The sequence below is a fragment of the Etheostoma spectabile genome, chromosome 16 (genome assembly GCF_008692095.1).
Source record: "Etheostoma spectabile isolate EspeVRDwgs_2016 chromosome 16, UIUC_Espe_1.0, whole genome shotgun sequence".
Classification (NCBI taxonomy): domain Eukaryota; kingdom Metazoa; phylum Chordata; class Actinopteri; order Perciformes; family Percidae; genus Etheostoma; species Etheostoma spectabile.
The window spans coordinates 14898500-14914348 of record NC_045748.1 but is presented as its reverse complement, the minus strand read 5'-3'; the positions used below and the strand labels follow the sequence as shown (position 1 = coordinate 14914348).

Sequence of the window (15849 nt, the reverse complement as noted above, 5' to 3'; positions counted from 1 at the left end):
TTAATTTGGCCCAAGCAAGTATCGGAATCGAGTCTGACAACTGATAACATGACAGGGGATGTTTGTCCCTTTGTGTGCGACTTGCATGGGGTCTGTTGATCCCCTGCGCTCATTTTACCCCGACTTAGTTTCAATAAGGGTTCTGCTCTGCCATTAAAGACAGGCAACGTTAGAGTAATGGCCTTTGCTCAGACATGAGGCTATGACTGGCTAATTTAAAAATGGTATAAAATGGTCATTTTCACTTAAACCACAAAACTGTCCAATGGGAAAGCGTCAAATTAAACCTGCAAATTACGCTGAAAGTGCAATGAAAATCTGAACAGCATAAATATAAATAATCACACTCGCTGAATTGGGCATAATAATTATTATCATCATCCATTACAATATAGGCTATCTGTGCTGATTATGTAATAATAATAGTAGTGGTAATACTTTGACGTGCATTGTTAAAACTACATGCAGTAGCACCAATGATTTCATTGTGCTTTTATTTGTGTTCTTTTTTCCTGTTCCATAGTATCGAGGCTGGCTCTACATTCCGCATTTCTCAGACCTTTGTCCCCCTCCATTGTGTAGCTAACGATCATCTGCTGCTGTCTGCCGTAGCCTCTGCCTGTTCTCTGCATCTAGCTGTATTGTGAACCCCTTCTTCCTCATTTCCTCTTTCCATCTGAAGACGACATTGGCATTAAAACCGAGTTCTCACTCATATTGTATCCTTCTGTGTAACAGACTAAAGAATAACACCTTCTGTAGAAAACAGTTTGTCTTTATTTAAACTGTCATGTTGCTCTTCAGTGAATAACCCATTGTAGCATTAGACTTTACTACAAACTGTCATTGTGATTCTCCCATTCAGTGTGGATAGACTACATTTTGCTGTAAATTTCTGTAAAGTGGATACATTTTGATCCTCCCCGATTCGATTACAGCCAGGCTTGATCGAACTCTTCCAATTTTGTCTCCATCCCCAATTTGCAAAGGTGCATTGTACCAGCTTTTGTAATCATTAAAGCACTTCTATGATCACCTTCTCCTAAATAATTTTGACCAATAATCCTTAGTTTTCCTAACATTCACCAATAAGCAAATACCTGTAGTGCTAAAACCACAGTGATTTGTGTGATGCCATTTTCACCTTTGATGGTCCACTGCACCTGTCCTAACGGCTGGTCATAATCCTATCCATGTGTGAACGCCTTTGTTCCTGCTAGATGAATTGATTTAGTCAGTCACGGTAAATTGGCAAGACTCGGCTCTAACTCATCTTGCCATTTGAGAATCCCTGCTATCATGCACAGCCCCCCCCCTTAAGTCTTTCCTCAGACACCTCCAGAATGCTATCCATTTTACAGGGATGTTTATATCCTGCACTGCTGTAGAACTCCTTTTAGAATGAAAATGTCTTTTATTCTTTGGTTGTGGTTTTCTACCTTATGTTCTTGTATTAGATCCTAATGCATGGTCATTTTACACTTTTGTTTTTTCCACATTGAACAGCAGATTCCAATGTAAACTTTGTGTAGAGATGTCCCTGCTATACTGAAATGTGCTGTAAGCATACACATCTACTCATTGGATGCTGCTTCTGTTCTGTTAACCCTACAGAGAGCATGGTCGGGCCTTGCCTTTTGGTCTTTATTTGCATGGTATTATGATTATATATGGTATACTATTATTATTACTATTATCACACAGTGCCGCACATACTAATATTTTCCAATAAAGACTGTAGTTTTCTTTCTAACCTTCAGTGTGCTTTTTGCTGATTTCCATGTGTTCCTCCCCTCCTCCCTTCACACTGTGCTGTCATTGAGACAGTCCCCTCACTCTCTATGTGCTCTCATTTCTCAGCTGTCTTTGACAGAGTTTATTCAAGTTGCTGCTCTGCTTACTTTGGAGTAGGGGCACCAACATTTTTTTTTATCCATTAAAAACAAAAAAGCCTGTCTATACTGAGCCACATCAGCATTGATTTTTAACGTTAAACGCCGTCATTCCCTCCTACTTCAAACACTGTTTAAAAAAACAAAACGGCCTCCTCTCATCCACTCATTGGTGTTCATTGACGAGCTAACATCGTAACAACTTTGGGACATATGGATCAAATCTTCTGTTTGGGTATATATTTCATTTTGTATTTGGATGTCAATATACAGTATATTGTGACAGTTTTCAGTCAAAATCAACAACTGTTCAGCAAATCCAGCAAAATCCACGCACAAATCATTTCAAAATCCGATATTTATTTGCAGCAGTGCCTAAAATTGCCCAAAACGCCAGACTGTTTCTTGGCTTTCAAAATAGCCACCAAGAAATAGTTTGGCACATAACCTCCCATTATTTAGTATGGATTAAACGAGGGACAGAGAACCTGGCAGATATGAGAGTGGTATTGATCTTCTCATAACTCTCCAACAGAATGTCCAACTATCAATTGAATAAGAGTCTCCAAATGTGTAGCATAATGAGAAATCAATTTAGCGCAATCAGCAGGTGGCAGCTATTTCAACTGTTAAGTGTTATATCTTTCTATGTAATGTTAAATATTGGCCTCGTTTATATCGAGTCCTTTTCTTGTCAGTGGTAGAACAGATCTTGACACAGTTATGCAAATAAAATCTCAGAAAGAAGCACTTTGCTTCTCAGTTTTAAAAATAAATTCCAGTTGTTCCAGGACAGTGCCTTTGTAGTAGGGCTGTATAGAGAAAATCAAATATCACAATATTCTTGACCAAATACTTCAATGTCGATATTGTATGGTTGACTATTGGTGCTTTAACAAAATGTTATTTACACTGACATATTTGATAAATATTCTCCAGAAATGATTTATTGACTTAGTGGATAAAGGTATATAATAGAACAGCTATTACAGTCTGGTAAGTTCAGAAAATGACATCTATTTGCTGTAATGCAGCCTGTAAAACCAGGTAAAGACAACACTTACTATATTATGAAATATCCGAAATCTAAGACAATATCTAGTCTCATATCGCAATATTGATACAACATCAATATATTGCCTAGCGGTACTTTGTAGCTTGTGATAATAGCAAAGGCGAAGACAAGGCTTTTGATTATTTATTGCAGGAAGTCTGTAATATTGAATGAAAGCCTTTTTGTTAATGAATAATAATAATATACTTACTATTTTTCAATGTGCCTTTGTTAAAGAGCGTTGCTCTCATTTTAAACAATGCATTAAAAAGCCTTTTGCTACTGCAATAACTTTTGAATGGTTGGATTGGTCACAACATTCAGCACTGGCTCTGGTGTCATTTATTTTAAGTATTATTGAGCAGCACATTTTAAATGTAAACTCAGCGATTTAAGTTTTAAAGTCTGGGACACTTGAGCCTTGCATCTGTTCACAGCGTCTGAAATAGTCAAGTTATTTATGTGCAGACCCAAGGTGTGTCTGAGGCACAGACATGTGTGCTCTGCAACTTTCTCCTCCGACTACAGCAACAGACTTTTAAATAACCCAACAGCTGTAATGCATATGTTATTTCACAGTAGCTGCACTGGTACAGACCACATTAATATCCGATGCTTTGTCTTCCACCCTGTCCTTGTTTGCCCAGTGTTAAACATCAAGGTCAGTAAGTGGTTTGCAAGCATGTGCCATGTACAGTCATGTGTATGCAGATTTTCTGTCCAGCTGTGCAGCTTTAAAGCTGATTTCACTCATTAGTCCCTCACTCTGATTATGAGTGTGCTAACCAGTGACCTCAGCTGGTGATGGGTTTTCAATGAAAGACTGCATACACAAGGCACCTGATGGAAGACCACCGCACATGGCAAAAGACAGGATTATGTTTGAAGGGAGGTGCGATTGTAAAGCTGCAGTGATGGAAGCAGGAGGGGTGAGGGAGGGAGGAAGAGACAGGTTTGATGTCAGATTGCTGCAGTCGCGGCTGGGCAGGGCTTACGGGCTGTCACTCACGCAGGGACACCATGTCTGCCGCAGCCACACCGTGGGGGAGGGGCTGCCTGTGCAGCAGCTCAGGGGTGAGCAGAGGTGGATGGGAGTGTATGAGTGTGTGTGCTGTATGTATGTATGTGTGTGTGTGTGTGTGTCTGTTGATGGGTGGGGGTCTGTTCTGCACCAATCGGGCATTTTATGTCAAAGTCAAAGCAGAGACAATAACAACATTAGGGCTGTTGCTGGCAGCACTGCAATATGTCAAATATTAATGTCATTGGTTCATGCTGCAAAAGAGCCCAGAGACAAATCATTTGATATTTACTTCAAGCTTCGCTTGGAGTCCATTCTTAACCGGGTCACAGGCTGTATACAAAAGTGATGTACTGCCTTTTACCAATCCAAACCAGTAGTCTGCCATTTCTGCTCTACTTCCTCAGCCAAATGTTGTTTTCAGTTTGCTCTTGGCTCTCGAGGTTCACTGGCTTCCCATGTCCCAAGGCTATATGCAACAAAGCAGCCATGCAAATATGTCATAAGTAATAATTAAAGGAATTATTTCACATTTTGGGAAATGTGCTATGAAATATGCTAAAATGAAAAGATTGATACCAGTCTCAAATGTTATATATACATTTTCCAAGTATTGTACATGAGATAGATAGATATTTGTATGCCTGTATGTGTACATGCATGAATGAATGTATGTCTGTTTTGTATGTTTCCTTTATGTAATTTGTGGGAGTCAGTATGTCTGTATGTATTTATGTTTGTGTGTTGGGTTTGTACCCCTCTTGTAATGTGTTACGTGTACTTTTATTTTTTATCTAGACCTTGAGTCTGTGAAATAAAGTTGAGTATTCCTTTAAATATATACAGTACCATATAAATATATAGATAAACGTGCATGTATTTATGGGATATTACTGTTTAACAAGTCCAGCCTAAATGTGCTGGACTTTGCTCAAAACAGCTGACACAACAGTAGATGAGACAATTATTTCTTCCAACCATGCAAACACACAATAATCCATTATACACAGTACACAGTCCAACCTCCAGACCTGTTTGTCCACACCTCACCCTCCTTTCAGCCCTCCTCTCTCTGAGCTCGGAGTAATTTGTATCGATTGTTTTGTGCAACTTGATACCGAGGTGATTCAGTGGGACCACCACACAATCTCATGTCTCCTCCACCTCCTGATAGGAAGGGTGGGGGAAGGTACAAATGGCGGCTGATAATGTTTAAGCCTGCCTCAGTTGCTATGGAGGGTTTAATTATAAATCCACAGTTGAATATGTGTTCCTTTACACTGCAAATATAATACAGACCCTGAATCTATTAAACTGACTAGCAGTGGACCAAAGACAACGCTCGGTGTCTTCAGTCTTCTTGGAAACAAAGCAGGCTGTTAGTGAAGAGCCATCCTTCATGCTAGCTGCACTATGGCAAGTGGAGAGGCAGGCCATTGGGTGCAATCTGTGTGTGGGTTTAGATGGTGCTCCACAGGGGTCTTATGTCCTCCATCTGCTGTGTGTGTGTGTGTGTGTGTGTGTGTGTGTGTGTGTGTGTGTGTGTGTGTGTGTGTGTGTGTGTGTGTGAGAGAAAGGGCTTGTTTTTGCAATTATATGCGTCAATATGTACATGTCACTGGTTTGTCTGGGTCTCTCTGTGGTGTCTGTCTGAATGAAAGTGATCCCAGCAGGCCTTTCTGGCTCAATTCTGACTACCTGCATTTACATTGCATTCCCATAGGAGCACACTTCACCAGGCATCAACACAGCCATGCTACCTCCTGCCGACACTTTCACCTGGGTGCTCCCCAGGTGCCCATCTCAGCAGAGTTCCCTCTAGGACACGCCAGCCAGCCACCTCAGACAGGCCTGGCCACCCACCTGTCCCCGGCACACCACCCACCCCTCACTGCCCTGCCTGCACCCCCTCAGTTCCAGGATGTGCCGGGGCCTCCATTCCTACCTCAGGCCTTACACCAGCAATACCTCATCCAGCAGCAGCTTCTTGAAGCGCAGCACCGCAGGATTCTCCCACACTCAAGGTACAATCACTACCTGCATGCAAATACAGTTACCCACACACACAGAAAACTAGGTCAGACATTTTGATCTTATCTTTATCTCATTGCAGAAGAACCCAGGAGCGTGTTCCCCTGAACCCTCACAGACTGCGCTCAGGCTATGAGTACTCCCCTGCCCTCCATGTTCCCCAGCCAATGACACAGCAGCAGCAGCAGCGGTACCTGGCCGAAGGCACAGACTGGTGAGTCGCTGTTGGAGATTAGGAGTCCTGTAGAGTCCAGAAATGATCCCACCCTATCATCCCTGAACCCATCTGTCTGTCACATTGCCTAGCATGGGTGGTGATGTGAATTTAGTCGCCTGTCTGTCTGCAGGGATCTCAGTGTTGATGCCGGCCTCCCTCACCACCAGTACCAGCTCCAGCAGCTTCCGCAGCACTATCAGCATTACCTGGCCTCCCCTCGAATGCACCACTTCCCCAGGAACACGTCCTCTGCACAAGTGGTATGTTGGTCAGCCCTCTATCGTTCAATGTTCATTTTGTTATCATAAGAATAGTTTTATTTGTCCTGAATTCCAAAGATATCTTGACCTAGAAGTTAAAGTCGTTCTTTATTGATTTGATGCACTTCTGCCAACTGTGTTCTACTTTTGCTGTTTTGGGGTTTGTGTCACCTTTGGTTTTCTTAAAAAAGTGTCTTTTATTTCTAACAATGCACCCAAACAGTAGAGGAAAATCTGTTTGACTTCTATTATGTTGCTTTTTAATGGTAAGGAGTTCTCTTTTGTTAGGTTGTGCATGAAATCAGAAACTACCCCTACCCCCAGCTACACCTGTTGGCACTGCAAAGTCTGAATCCTTCGAGGCACGCCACCGCTGTGCGAGAAAGTTATGAGGTAAATGTATCTTTTTACAGATTTCATGCACTTTCCACTCATGCATTTATCAAAGCCAGGACTCTCTTTTCAACTACTCTACTCTAGTTGAAAAATACAATGTCACCTCAAGTTCAATTTGTATAATGTATGTTTGTGCTTGTTTTCATGGAATTGTAGATGTTGGAAGTCCTTAAGGACTTTGAGGATAATTGAGCTTCAAGTTCATTCTTAACCTTGAAAACATCAGTTTTACAAAACAATCTCACCTCGAGGTCCTATTAGTAGCTGTCCTATTATTAGTATTATTATCTTATATTCTTTATACTATTCTCAACTGGATACCAACTTTTCCTCAGGAGCTGTTGCAGTTGGAGGACCGGCTGGGGAGTGTCAGCAGAGGAGCTATTCAGACAACCATAGAGAGATTCACCTTCCCACACAAATACAAGAAGGTGAAGCAGATAACTTGGATGTTCATAACCTGTGGCGGTCCTTGTGTTTTTCAGCTGGGCCTTCAGTCCTATCCTGCAGCAATTAAAACCCCTTTGAATAACCTCAGCATGACACTAGGGCATTATCGTGTGGAATAAAGTGATTTACCACAAGGCTCAACACGGTGACGGATGCCATCCCTTTTAGTAGGCCTATGACATGATGCTGCATCACATCTAGTCCAAATTAATATTATTACCAAAGAAACAAAAACAAACCCCACAACAACCGGTCACATTTACTCATACGTTGACAGCAAACACACAAAACACAATTAGGAATTCTCCACAAATTCCAGCCAAGCTGCTGGCCTCAACAAACACGCCACCACGCGCACGCGCACACGCACAGCGGCCACTGACACTGCTCAAACCTTTAACACCTGCAGCAACGCATCATTAGTAAAATCATAAAAAAACATAAAACTTACCAAAGCTGCCCATCATTTGAAGAAAAAGTACATCCTCCTATCTTTTATTAACTTTGTATCTAAAATTCGAAACGAACTTCAACTAACGTTAAGGTTATGTGATGCTAGCTAGTTTCGCTTCCGTTGGCTAGCTAGCTGGTACAAAATATACCGATGTAGGTGGCAAGGCCAGCTAGGAGTTGTCAAAGAATACGCCCAACAGGGCAAACTCGACATTTGATTGGCTAAGGAATATGACAATCAACGACATTGTCCCCATTTGCTTGACTATGTAGAGCGATTCACTCGGAATTCTCAGAGAATTCTGAAGGCCTCAGAGCAGATTTTTCAACCAGAGACAGCACGAGGGCGGGGGGTCTGATTGGATAAAAGTTCTAACTTGACTGGGAAAAAATAAAATGCATAACCCAGTAAACTTGAATAGAATTGGCACTACCCTGATAAAAGACCTTTACCTGTGACCTTGAGTAAGACTGACCATTCAGAGGTGGGACTTGATCTTGAGAAAACATCTGACCAATAGGGAATGATTTAATTTGAGGAACCACCCTCAACTTCTTTGGGATAAAATTGGAATGTAGTGATGATTTCGGGACTGATTTCATGCGACTCCATCAGGGAGGTTCAAGGATTATTATGTTTTGTGTCGTATTGTCTTTGTCTTATCGTCTTCATCATGCTGTTTTTATTAAGCCTTTTCGTCTCATCAAATCAAAGAACACGTGATAGTTAGTTTTTTCTAACAATAACTATAAAAAATATAATTTTCGGCCAATCTCTTGGCCAGCAGAGACGGCCTTGCTGGCCCTGAAGGCCCACCTTTGTTCATAACACACAGAGACATACACTATTGGACATATTCACAGTTTTATATTCCTTCTTTCCGACCCTACCTTTTGTCTCTATGTTATCTGACCTGCTAACAGAGAAAGCCCCTGCAGCTGAAGATTGGGGAGGAGGAAGAAACAGATGTGGATGAAAAGTGTACCATCTGTTTGTCCATGCTTGAGGACGGAGAGGACGTCAGGTCAGAAACGCTTCACAGCCCCAGACATTTGTTTCCATTAAAACATCACTTTTTCAAAAAAAAAGCTTTAAAAAAGTTTGACATTTTGGGAAAATACACTTATTTGCCTGCTAGCGAGTTAGATGAGAAGATTGATGAGAGTTAGACATTAGACATACAGGGTCACTCCACATTGTAACAGGTCCAGCCTTAATCTGCCAGGCTCAGTTGTTACAATAGATAAGTCAATTAGGTAGATTTTGCTAATGTCCGACAGAGCGGGGCTAGCTGTTGTCAGTCTTTGAGCTAAGCTAAGCTAACCAGCTGCTGGCTTTAGCTGAGATGAGAGTGGTATTGAATTTCTCATTTACCTCTGCCAGAAAGCAAATATTTCTGAAAAGTTGAAACAATTTCTTTAAGTAGTGACATGAGCATGTGGCACCCACACATACAAGTTGGGGTGTAAAGTTCAGGGGATAGGAAGCGTGTCCTGTGATGAGGAAAGAGCGTTAGTTTACAGCATGTGGAGTCTCAGCTGTCTGAGAGTCTGAGAGGATTGATGACTCAACAGAAGTCGTCTCTACGTGCCTGAATGAACAAAATTAACTCCCTGCTAGTTTCAGAAGTTATTTGCAAGCACATGACTGTATTGCACTGGGAGAGCCAATGTGAATTAACATTGATCCCGTGTCTTTCTGTCCTCCAGGAGATTGCCCTGCATGCACCTCTTCCACCAGGGCTGTGTAGACCAATGGCTGGCCACCAGCAGGAAGTGTCCGATCTGTCGAGTTGACATCGAAACACAGCTGAACCCTGACAGCTGATGAGATTTAAAACCCCCTTCCTTGTCAGTCACCCTCGTCTGATGTGGTTTCTGCTTTCTTCAACCCCGGCTTGCCGGCTCCCCCCCCACCTCTCCTTCCCCCTGTTGGGTGCTTTGCCAAATGTCTCCAGACTTCATGTGACATCACCACCCTTCTGACTCACGCTTTACTGAGCCAAGCCAGGATAACTAACTGCACGAGAGGCTGCAAAGGACTCTCTTTATTTAGAAGCACATCCCTTTGGAGGCAAAAGACACACAGACACACAGACACACACACACACACACACACACACATACTCATGTACACAGGGTTTACTTGTAGCTTGCTGGTCGTAAGTGGGGTGTTGTTGCTGTTGTGGTGTTGTACTGTAGGTAGCCCCGGGCTGTGTAGCATGTCCTCAAAGCCATGACCTAAAGTCCTGAGAGTGGAAAACACATAACCCCACACTGAGCTGGCTACTTTCTCTCTTTTCTCTCTCTCTCTCTCTCTCTTTCTCTTTCTACATATATATATAAATATATATACAGTAAATATATATTTCTCTCTTTTCAAACACATTTCAATCAAAATGAATATTCTGCCACACAAAAAAGCTTAACAAATGCTCTGATGCCATGTTTACCTAAAGATCATTCGTGGTCGTAGTAGAGTAGCAGTAACCAACAAGTGATATCTGGCTGTCGCCTTTTTTGGGGGACACGCACCAGCTAGCTGAGTGTTTTAATTCTATCATGCAGCTTTGACATTTTGCAATACAGTTGTACATTTACCTTGGGTTGGTGTTGTGTGAGTAGGTCTCTTTTACTGCTGTGGAAAACCGAGCCCAGTGATCGAGTCGTTAAGTGTTTTGAAAATTTAAATAATAGGTAGAAAGTGTTTTTACCAAAATGCATTTTGTCACGGTATAGCTTGAACCTGACGCGCAGGTGTGTGTGATCTGCTCTGTGTGACTTCAAGAATATGTCTAAAAATGTGTGGATGTTCAAAGAGTGTGAATGTGAGTGTGTTTCAAGGGTTCGAAGCGACACCTAGACATTAACTCACTGTAGGTTAATAGCATGGCCACTGGAGTGCTTATACAACACAAAGCCAAAAAAAAAAAAGGGATGGAAAAAGGAAAATATTAGGCACTGCAAAGCAAGGTGGGAAGAAGACTTAGCTGCCCTTGTACCAGTGGCAGAACAGTATGTACTAAAATGCATGTTTCATCTTTGACTTGGGCTGTTAGCTTTGGTAGCGTTTCTTCAATTTAAAAAGGTACAGAGATGGCTTTGCATGACTTAGTTAATCTGAGCTGTGACTATCTTCTCAACACTAACAAACAAAACATAAAACCAGTGTCAGTGGCTGCTCCCCTGACTCGTAGCGTGTGTCCATCCTGTCCCCTTTGGTGGCAACGATGGGATCCTCTTTTTGATGTTTACCTTATTGCCTAAAGAACAAGCACATGTGACAATAGTTATAGCAACAAACGTTTTCTTCTTGGTATTGCATTTGCGTTGGTTTATATTTAGGTATAGATTCATGCAGTGTTTCAGCGGAGAGAGGAGCTTGCGTATTGATCTTGTGTATTTGTGTGACAGACCTCCCCTCGTGGTTGCTATGCTGGTTGCTATGCTGTATTGCTAGAACATGTAGAACGTGGTGCGAGGGAGGCAGTCTCCCTCTCGCAGTGCACACAGACACCGGACTACACAACAGCAGGAAAACACTCAGGCTGTTAATACTTGGTCTGACCAGTTTTCACTTCTTCTTCTTTTTCCCCCTTTGTGTCAGTCTGCTGTTTCAGTTCTACAGGTTGCCTTTAGGACCCTCACTGTCCTATGCACTGATAGTAAAGGTTAAACTCAGAGACTCTTTTAGCCTCATCGGTTAAGGATCAATTACCGCAACTCCGATTACTCCCCGTCTTGTGCACTGCCAGTGTCGACACTGCCTCCTCCTGTAGTGGAGTCATCTGTGATGAAGTTTTCATAGTTTACACAGGGTGTTGTCAGTTGAGATGCCTTAAGTATTTAACAATCATAATTTATTACTAACTGTAGATATTGTGGGTATTTAATTTTATATAGTTTTTTGGGGGGTGGGGCTGAATCATAATTTATTTATTTAGAAATAACACAAAATGCTATGAAAAAAACTATTACCTCATTTTTTGCATTGTTTTGGGAATGCTTTGCATGCAGTTGTACTTTTTGGAACACTAAAGAAAAAGAAAAAGATCCCTGCTGTTCTGATTTCTACAAGCTGGCTGTGCGATGTTTACTGTCAAAGGCTGAGCTACTGAGTCTCTCTCTCTCTCTCTCTCTCACTCACTCTCTCTCACTCTCTCTCGGTGCTGTGGATCTCGGTTACATTCCATTCAATGCAATTTCTCTGATCCCCCATGCTGTGATGTAGTGGACAAACTGCAATCAAGTGATTTTCTTTTTTGTTTTGCACTCGTTTAAATATGGGAACCCTCTCACTGGCAAAAAAAAAAAAAGTTAGTTTAGATAATTTAATATTATCACTAAGAACTCTAGCTTTTATTTTTTATGCTCTGCTTCTCACAATGCACTATGGGTCTTAATAACGATCATCTGTGAAGCATGTTACTTCGCTTTAACTCTTTGTATCTATCTTTGAATTTTCATCTCTCTGGTGTTTCTCTTCAGTTTGTAGACTTAAGCATAACAAGTGCCTCGCTTTATGTATTAGGAGATATTTCCATATTACTGAAACCATTAATAACAATCAATCCACAAAGCCACCATGCCTTATTGGTTGCATAATTAACTAAAAGAGAAAGTTGTGAAGGAGCAAAGACAACATTTGACAGGTGTCAACTAAAGCCATTATCCTCAAAATTGAAGTCAAACTGTCCGAACTAGCTGCTGGTTGGTAGAACTGGAGTGTTACATATTGTGGAAATAGTTCTGACTATAAATAAGGCATGTTTCACTGTGGGCTTTACAAATACTTCAGTAATCCTTCTTTAATTTTGTTTCTTTTATGTTTGACTCTTCGCTTGTGTTTTTATTTTTATTTTACCGTCCATCTCTACTCTCAGAATCTATCCTGTTTCCTTTCAGTCTAAAAGGAAGGCAAGGATTTAAAAGCACAACCTTTTCTAAAAATGCATGTTTTCTCAGGTTTCAATATAGTCTCAATGGTTTAATAGTATATGATGAAAATATATACAAAGAATATAACAGAAAAAAATATAAATTTTGTTGCTGTTTGAAACTGAAAAACAAAACTGAAGAGAAAATAACCCAAACAGTGCCAGTGAAAGGGCTGCCGCCATCCTTGTATGAAACTTTGCTGTTTAGCTGTGACTGCGCAATGTTTTTCAATATAGGATATTTTATCTGAAAATAGAACTATTTATCATTAATATTAAAGCAATAGCGCATTAATGGTGATGAGTGTGTTGATGAAGAAATGGATGAGCATATTATGGGTAAATGTTAGATTCACATGTGGTGGAATTTTGTACTTTATTTATTATTACTACTAAAAATAATGATAATGATTTCAAAAGTTGCATTGCTAAACCCAAACTGTTCTGTTTTTTAATTTTATTTCATGGCTTGTATATTATCCTTTTGTATGTGCTCTTTTTGTAATAAATTGGATAAAATGGACAGGCACTTGTTTTTATGTCTTATCCCCCCCACCCCAACCCCCCCGATAAAACATTTGAGAAGCTATTAGGTAAAAATGAGAAAATGGTAAAAAAAATAAAATAAAAAAATAACCAGCCATCTTTTTACTTTACTTTTACATCAGGGGGAAATATTGAATTGTATTGAGCATCAATTTAAACATGTCCCTTGCGAGCGGCAGAAGAAGCTGTAAACCAAAAAATAAAAATATATATATTTAAATCTCCTTTAAATAAATAAATAAAATAAACAGACACAAGAGAACCACTGGCATTCATTTGGAGTTGAACACCAATTCCATTCAGTTCTGTTTTGGTCTGTTTTAAGTCAAATATCTGGCTCTACAGCTGCTACATGCTCCACCTTCTTCACCAGCTAGTAACTTTATCTGTCAGCTGTACAGTTCCAGTGCCGTTCTCACAAAACAGCTATCTGCTGCTGGATATGGCTTGAAAAGTATGGTGGAAGTTCTCAAAACAGGTAAGATGTGGGCCATAAAAAACAAAACATTTAGTTAAAAGAGGCTAAAACACTCCGTAGGACCAGATGAGTCAAACAGGTTAAAAACTGTATTGGTATTGCAAAAGAGTTTAATATTTTATAAATAAATTACAACAAAACAACTAAACAAACCCTCCCTGACATATAAAACCTAAAAAGAATGGCACATTCCGTTTCCTACCCTAAGAGGGTATTGTCACAGTATTTCATTGCAGGCTATATTCCCAAGTGGTATTAAATATCTAACTATAATATAATAATAAATATAATTAAAAAAAACGGAGAATGTCAAAATCTGCCTCAGTTCCTGCGATATAAAACTTGCCAGAGCAGAATCTCTTTGGTCATTACTTTTAAATATGAGAGGAGATCTCTCTGCAATGGAACTTTGTATGAATAAATAAATAAATAAATAAATAGTATTTCTAGTATTTTGGGTAGAGGACCCTGGCGATCTGCCCGTCAGCCCTCTTGGTGTCTAGCCACTTCCCACAGAGGAAGATGGTGGTGACGCCATTGGCTGTGTTAGTGACTTCCACGCGATCCAGCAGCCAGCTGGGGTTCAGACCAGAATTGTCATGCTCCACCCGAACTTTCAGCAGCTCTCCCATGTCCAGCATTTCCAGCAGGAAACGGTCCGTCCTCTGGCGCTCAAAAAGGTTACGAAATTTCTGCCGCAGTTGCCGGCTGCCCGAATCTCCATTGGAACCGTAGATAGTAATAAAAACATTGGCATCTGTACCCGCTCCCTTCTCATCACCCGTGATGATGATAATCTCGTACTTGACGGGCACCAGGCTTCGAGCTTTACTGGCGAAGCTCTCGATGGCCTTTGTGCACTCAAAGGTCAAGAACTCATCCCTCTTTGGAGAGAGAGGGATGAGGGCATTGCAACTGAAGATGTACCTGCAGGTGATGACACAGAGAAGGACCAATGATTTGTTACCAGCAAATGGTATGGTGAATGGTAAAATGAATGACCTCCGCATGGATGTCGATGTCTGAGCAGTAACGGATGTCTTACTTGTTTCCCAGTTCCCTTTCAGTGACGACGACTTCCTCCACATGCCAGTTAACTTCCCCCTTTACTTTCTTCCCATCCTTGGGTGTGTGGCCCAGGCAGATACCAGCAATGTCCCCCAGGTTCTTGGACGAAAACTCGAACCTGTCAACATTGCCCCTAAGAAAAGAGAGACATAAGAATGATAGAGAAAGGAGCTGTTTGCTTAATTTAGCCCACATACTTTAAATTCATGTCAATGCCAATTTCTTCTGGATGGTGTAATGTCATCATCTTGGATTGCAGCGTTAGTCTGAGCGTGAGTGCTTGCTGCTGGTAGGATTATCATAATAAGTGGAAAGGCCGAATTACAGGGAGAAAAAGCACATTTCTTGAAGCTTTTTCAAGTAAACAAGATGCAGCTCATTTAATTAATCTTGCAGCAAGTACCTACCGCAAGAACCTCTTCTTCTTTGAGGAGTTCTCCATTACAAATTCTTTGGATCGGCCCTTCCTCCCCTCAAGTACAATCCAGGCATTTTCTTTGGTTTCAGGGTCTCCAGTTGTGATGCAGATTTCGTACTCTTTTAGAGAGAAAACATAAAGTAAAAGGTGTTGGTTGTCCACACACAGAGATGTCCTGCACCACATCATGTCCACAGAGATGCATAGCACAGAAATATATGGGATAATTTAAAGTCATTATCATTTTTCATGAATTTAAACCCCATTTTGTATTCTATTTATGGTCAGCATTTGTTCTCCAACAGCCATTTAATGTATTCACAATGAGTTTCTGTCCTCCCTCTTTATAGTAGTTTTCATTGTTATTGACAGAGTCTTCCTTTTTCTCAGTAGAAACCAAAGGGACTGCTGTCTACTAAACAAGAAAGCGGTCTTTGTGCATTTTACGCTTTTAAATATTGCAGGGAGTGATGGAACAAGAAAGAGCAGCCACAGTGAGCTCCTTAGAAAGGTAATCAATGTTACTATCCCCTGCTGTTGGGTGGAAGACTACATGTGCAGCATGAAACAGATTGTGGTTGATTATTGCATGATGGGATAAGGCAGATTAATTGCTTATTTATCAAAA

The 15849-nt window shown here is 40.9% G+C and overlaps 3 protein-coding genes and 1 long non-coding RNA gene across 10 annotated transcripts in view; 2 read left to right on the top strand and 2 right to left on the bottom strand.

Annotated features, from left to right (window-relative positions):
* The window catches only part of ark2n (arkadia (rnf111) N-terminal like PKA signaling regulator 2n), a 22743-nt gene extending 15668 nt beyond the window's left edge, over positions 1 to 7075 (top strand). Inside the window, exon 7 of the transcript XR_004335773.1 lies at positions 7065 to 7075. The gene's annotated coding sequence lies outside the window, so the exon portion shown is untranslated. The remainder of the gene's footprint in view (positions 1 to 7064) is intronic.
* The window catches only part of ark2ca (arkadia (RNF111) C-terminal like ring finger ubiquitin ligase 2Ca), a 10462-nt gene extending 783 nt beyond the window's left edge, over positions 1 to 9679 (top strand). The window contains exons 2-10 of one of the 5 annotated variants that reach the window (XM_032540443.1): positions 524 to 1907; positions 2044 to 2127; positions 5691 to 5991; positions 6081 to 6212; positions 6346 to 6475; positions 6764 to 6868; positions 7207 to 7302; positions 8699 to 8799; positions 9485 to 9679. In XM_032540443.1, the coding sequence (XP_032396334.1) occupies positions 2106 to 2127; positions 5691 to 5991; positions 6081 to 6212; positions 6346 to 6475; positions 6764 to 6868; positions 7207 to 7302; positions 8699 to 8799; positions 9485 to 9602 (1005 nt within the window). In that variant the 5' untranslated portion in view covers positions 524 to 1907; positions 2044 to 2105 and the 3' untranslated portion in view covers positions 9603 to 9679. Of the gene's footprint in view, positions 1 to 523; positions 1908 to 2043; positions 2128 to 4810; positions 5992 to 6080; positions 6213 to 6345; positions 6476 to 6763; positions 6869 to 7206; positions 7303 to 8698; positions 8800 to 9484 lie in introns of those variants that run through there. The other 4 variants (XM_032540445.1, XM_032540442.1, XM_032540441.1 and 1 more) reach the window with 4 other exon arrangements.
* Positions 1 to 9895, bottom strand: part of LOC116704815 (uncharacterized) — a 19575-nt gene extending 9680 nt beyond the window's left edge. The window contains exons 1-2 of the long non-coding RNA XR_004335778.1: positions 9868 to 9895; positions 8661 to 8665 (exon numbers count right to left, since the gene is read on the bottom strand). This is a non-coding gene — a long non-coding RNA (uncharacterized LOC116704815). The remainder of the gene's footprint in view (positions 1 to 8660; positions 8666 to 9867) is intronic.
* Positions 9896 to 13833: 3938 nt separating this feature from the next.
* loxhd1a (lipoxygenase homology PLAT domains 1a) overlaps positions 13834 to 15849 on the bottom strand; it is a 34496-nt gene continuing 32480 nt past the window's right edge. For 2 of the 3 annotated variants that reach the window (XM_032539838.1, XM_032539837.1), the window contains 3 exons: positions 15211 to 15340; positions 14781 to 14936; positions 13835 to 14662 (listed from right to left, as the gene is read on the bottom strand). In XM_032539838.1, coding sequence (XP_032395729.1) covers positions 14182 to 14662; positions 14781 to 14936; positions 15211 to 15340 — 767 coding nt within the window. In that variant the 3' untranslated portion in view covers positions 13835 to 14181. Of the gene's footprint in view, positions 14663 to 14780; positions 14937 to 15210; positions 15341 to 15849 lie in introns of all 3 variants that reach the window. The other variant, XM_032539836.1, reaches the window with a different exon arrangement.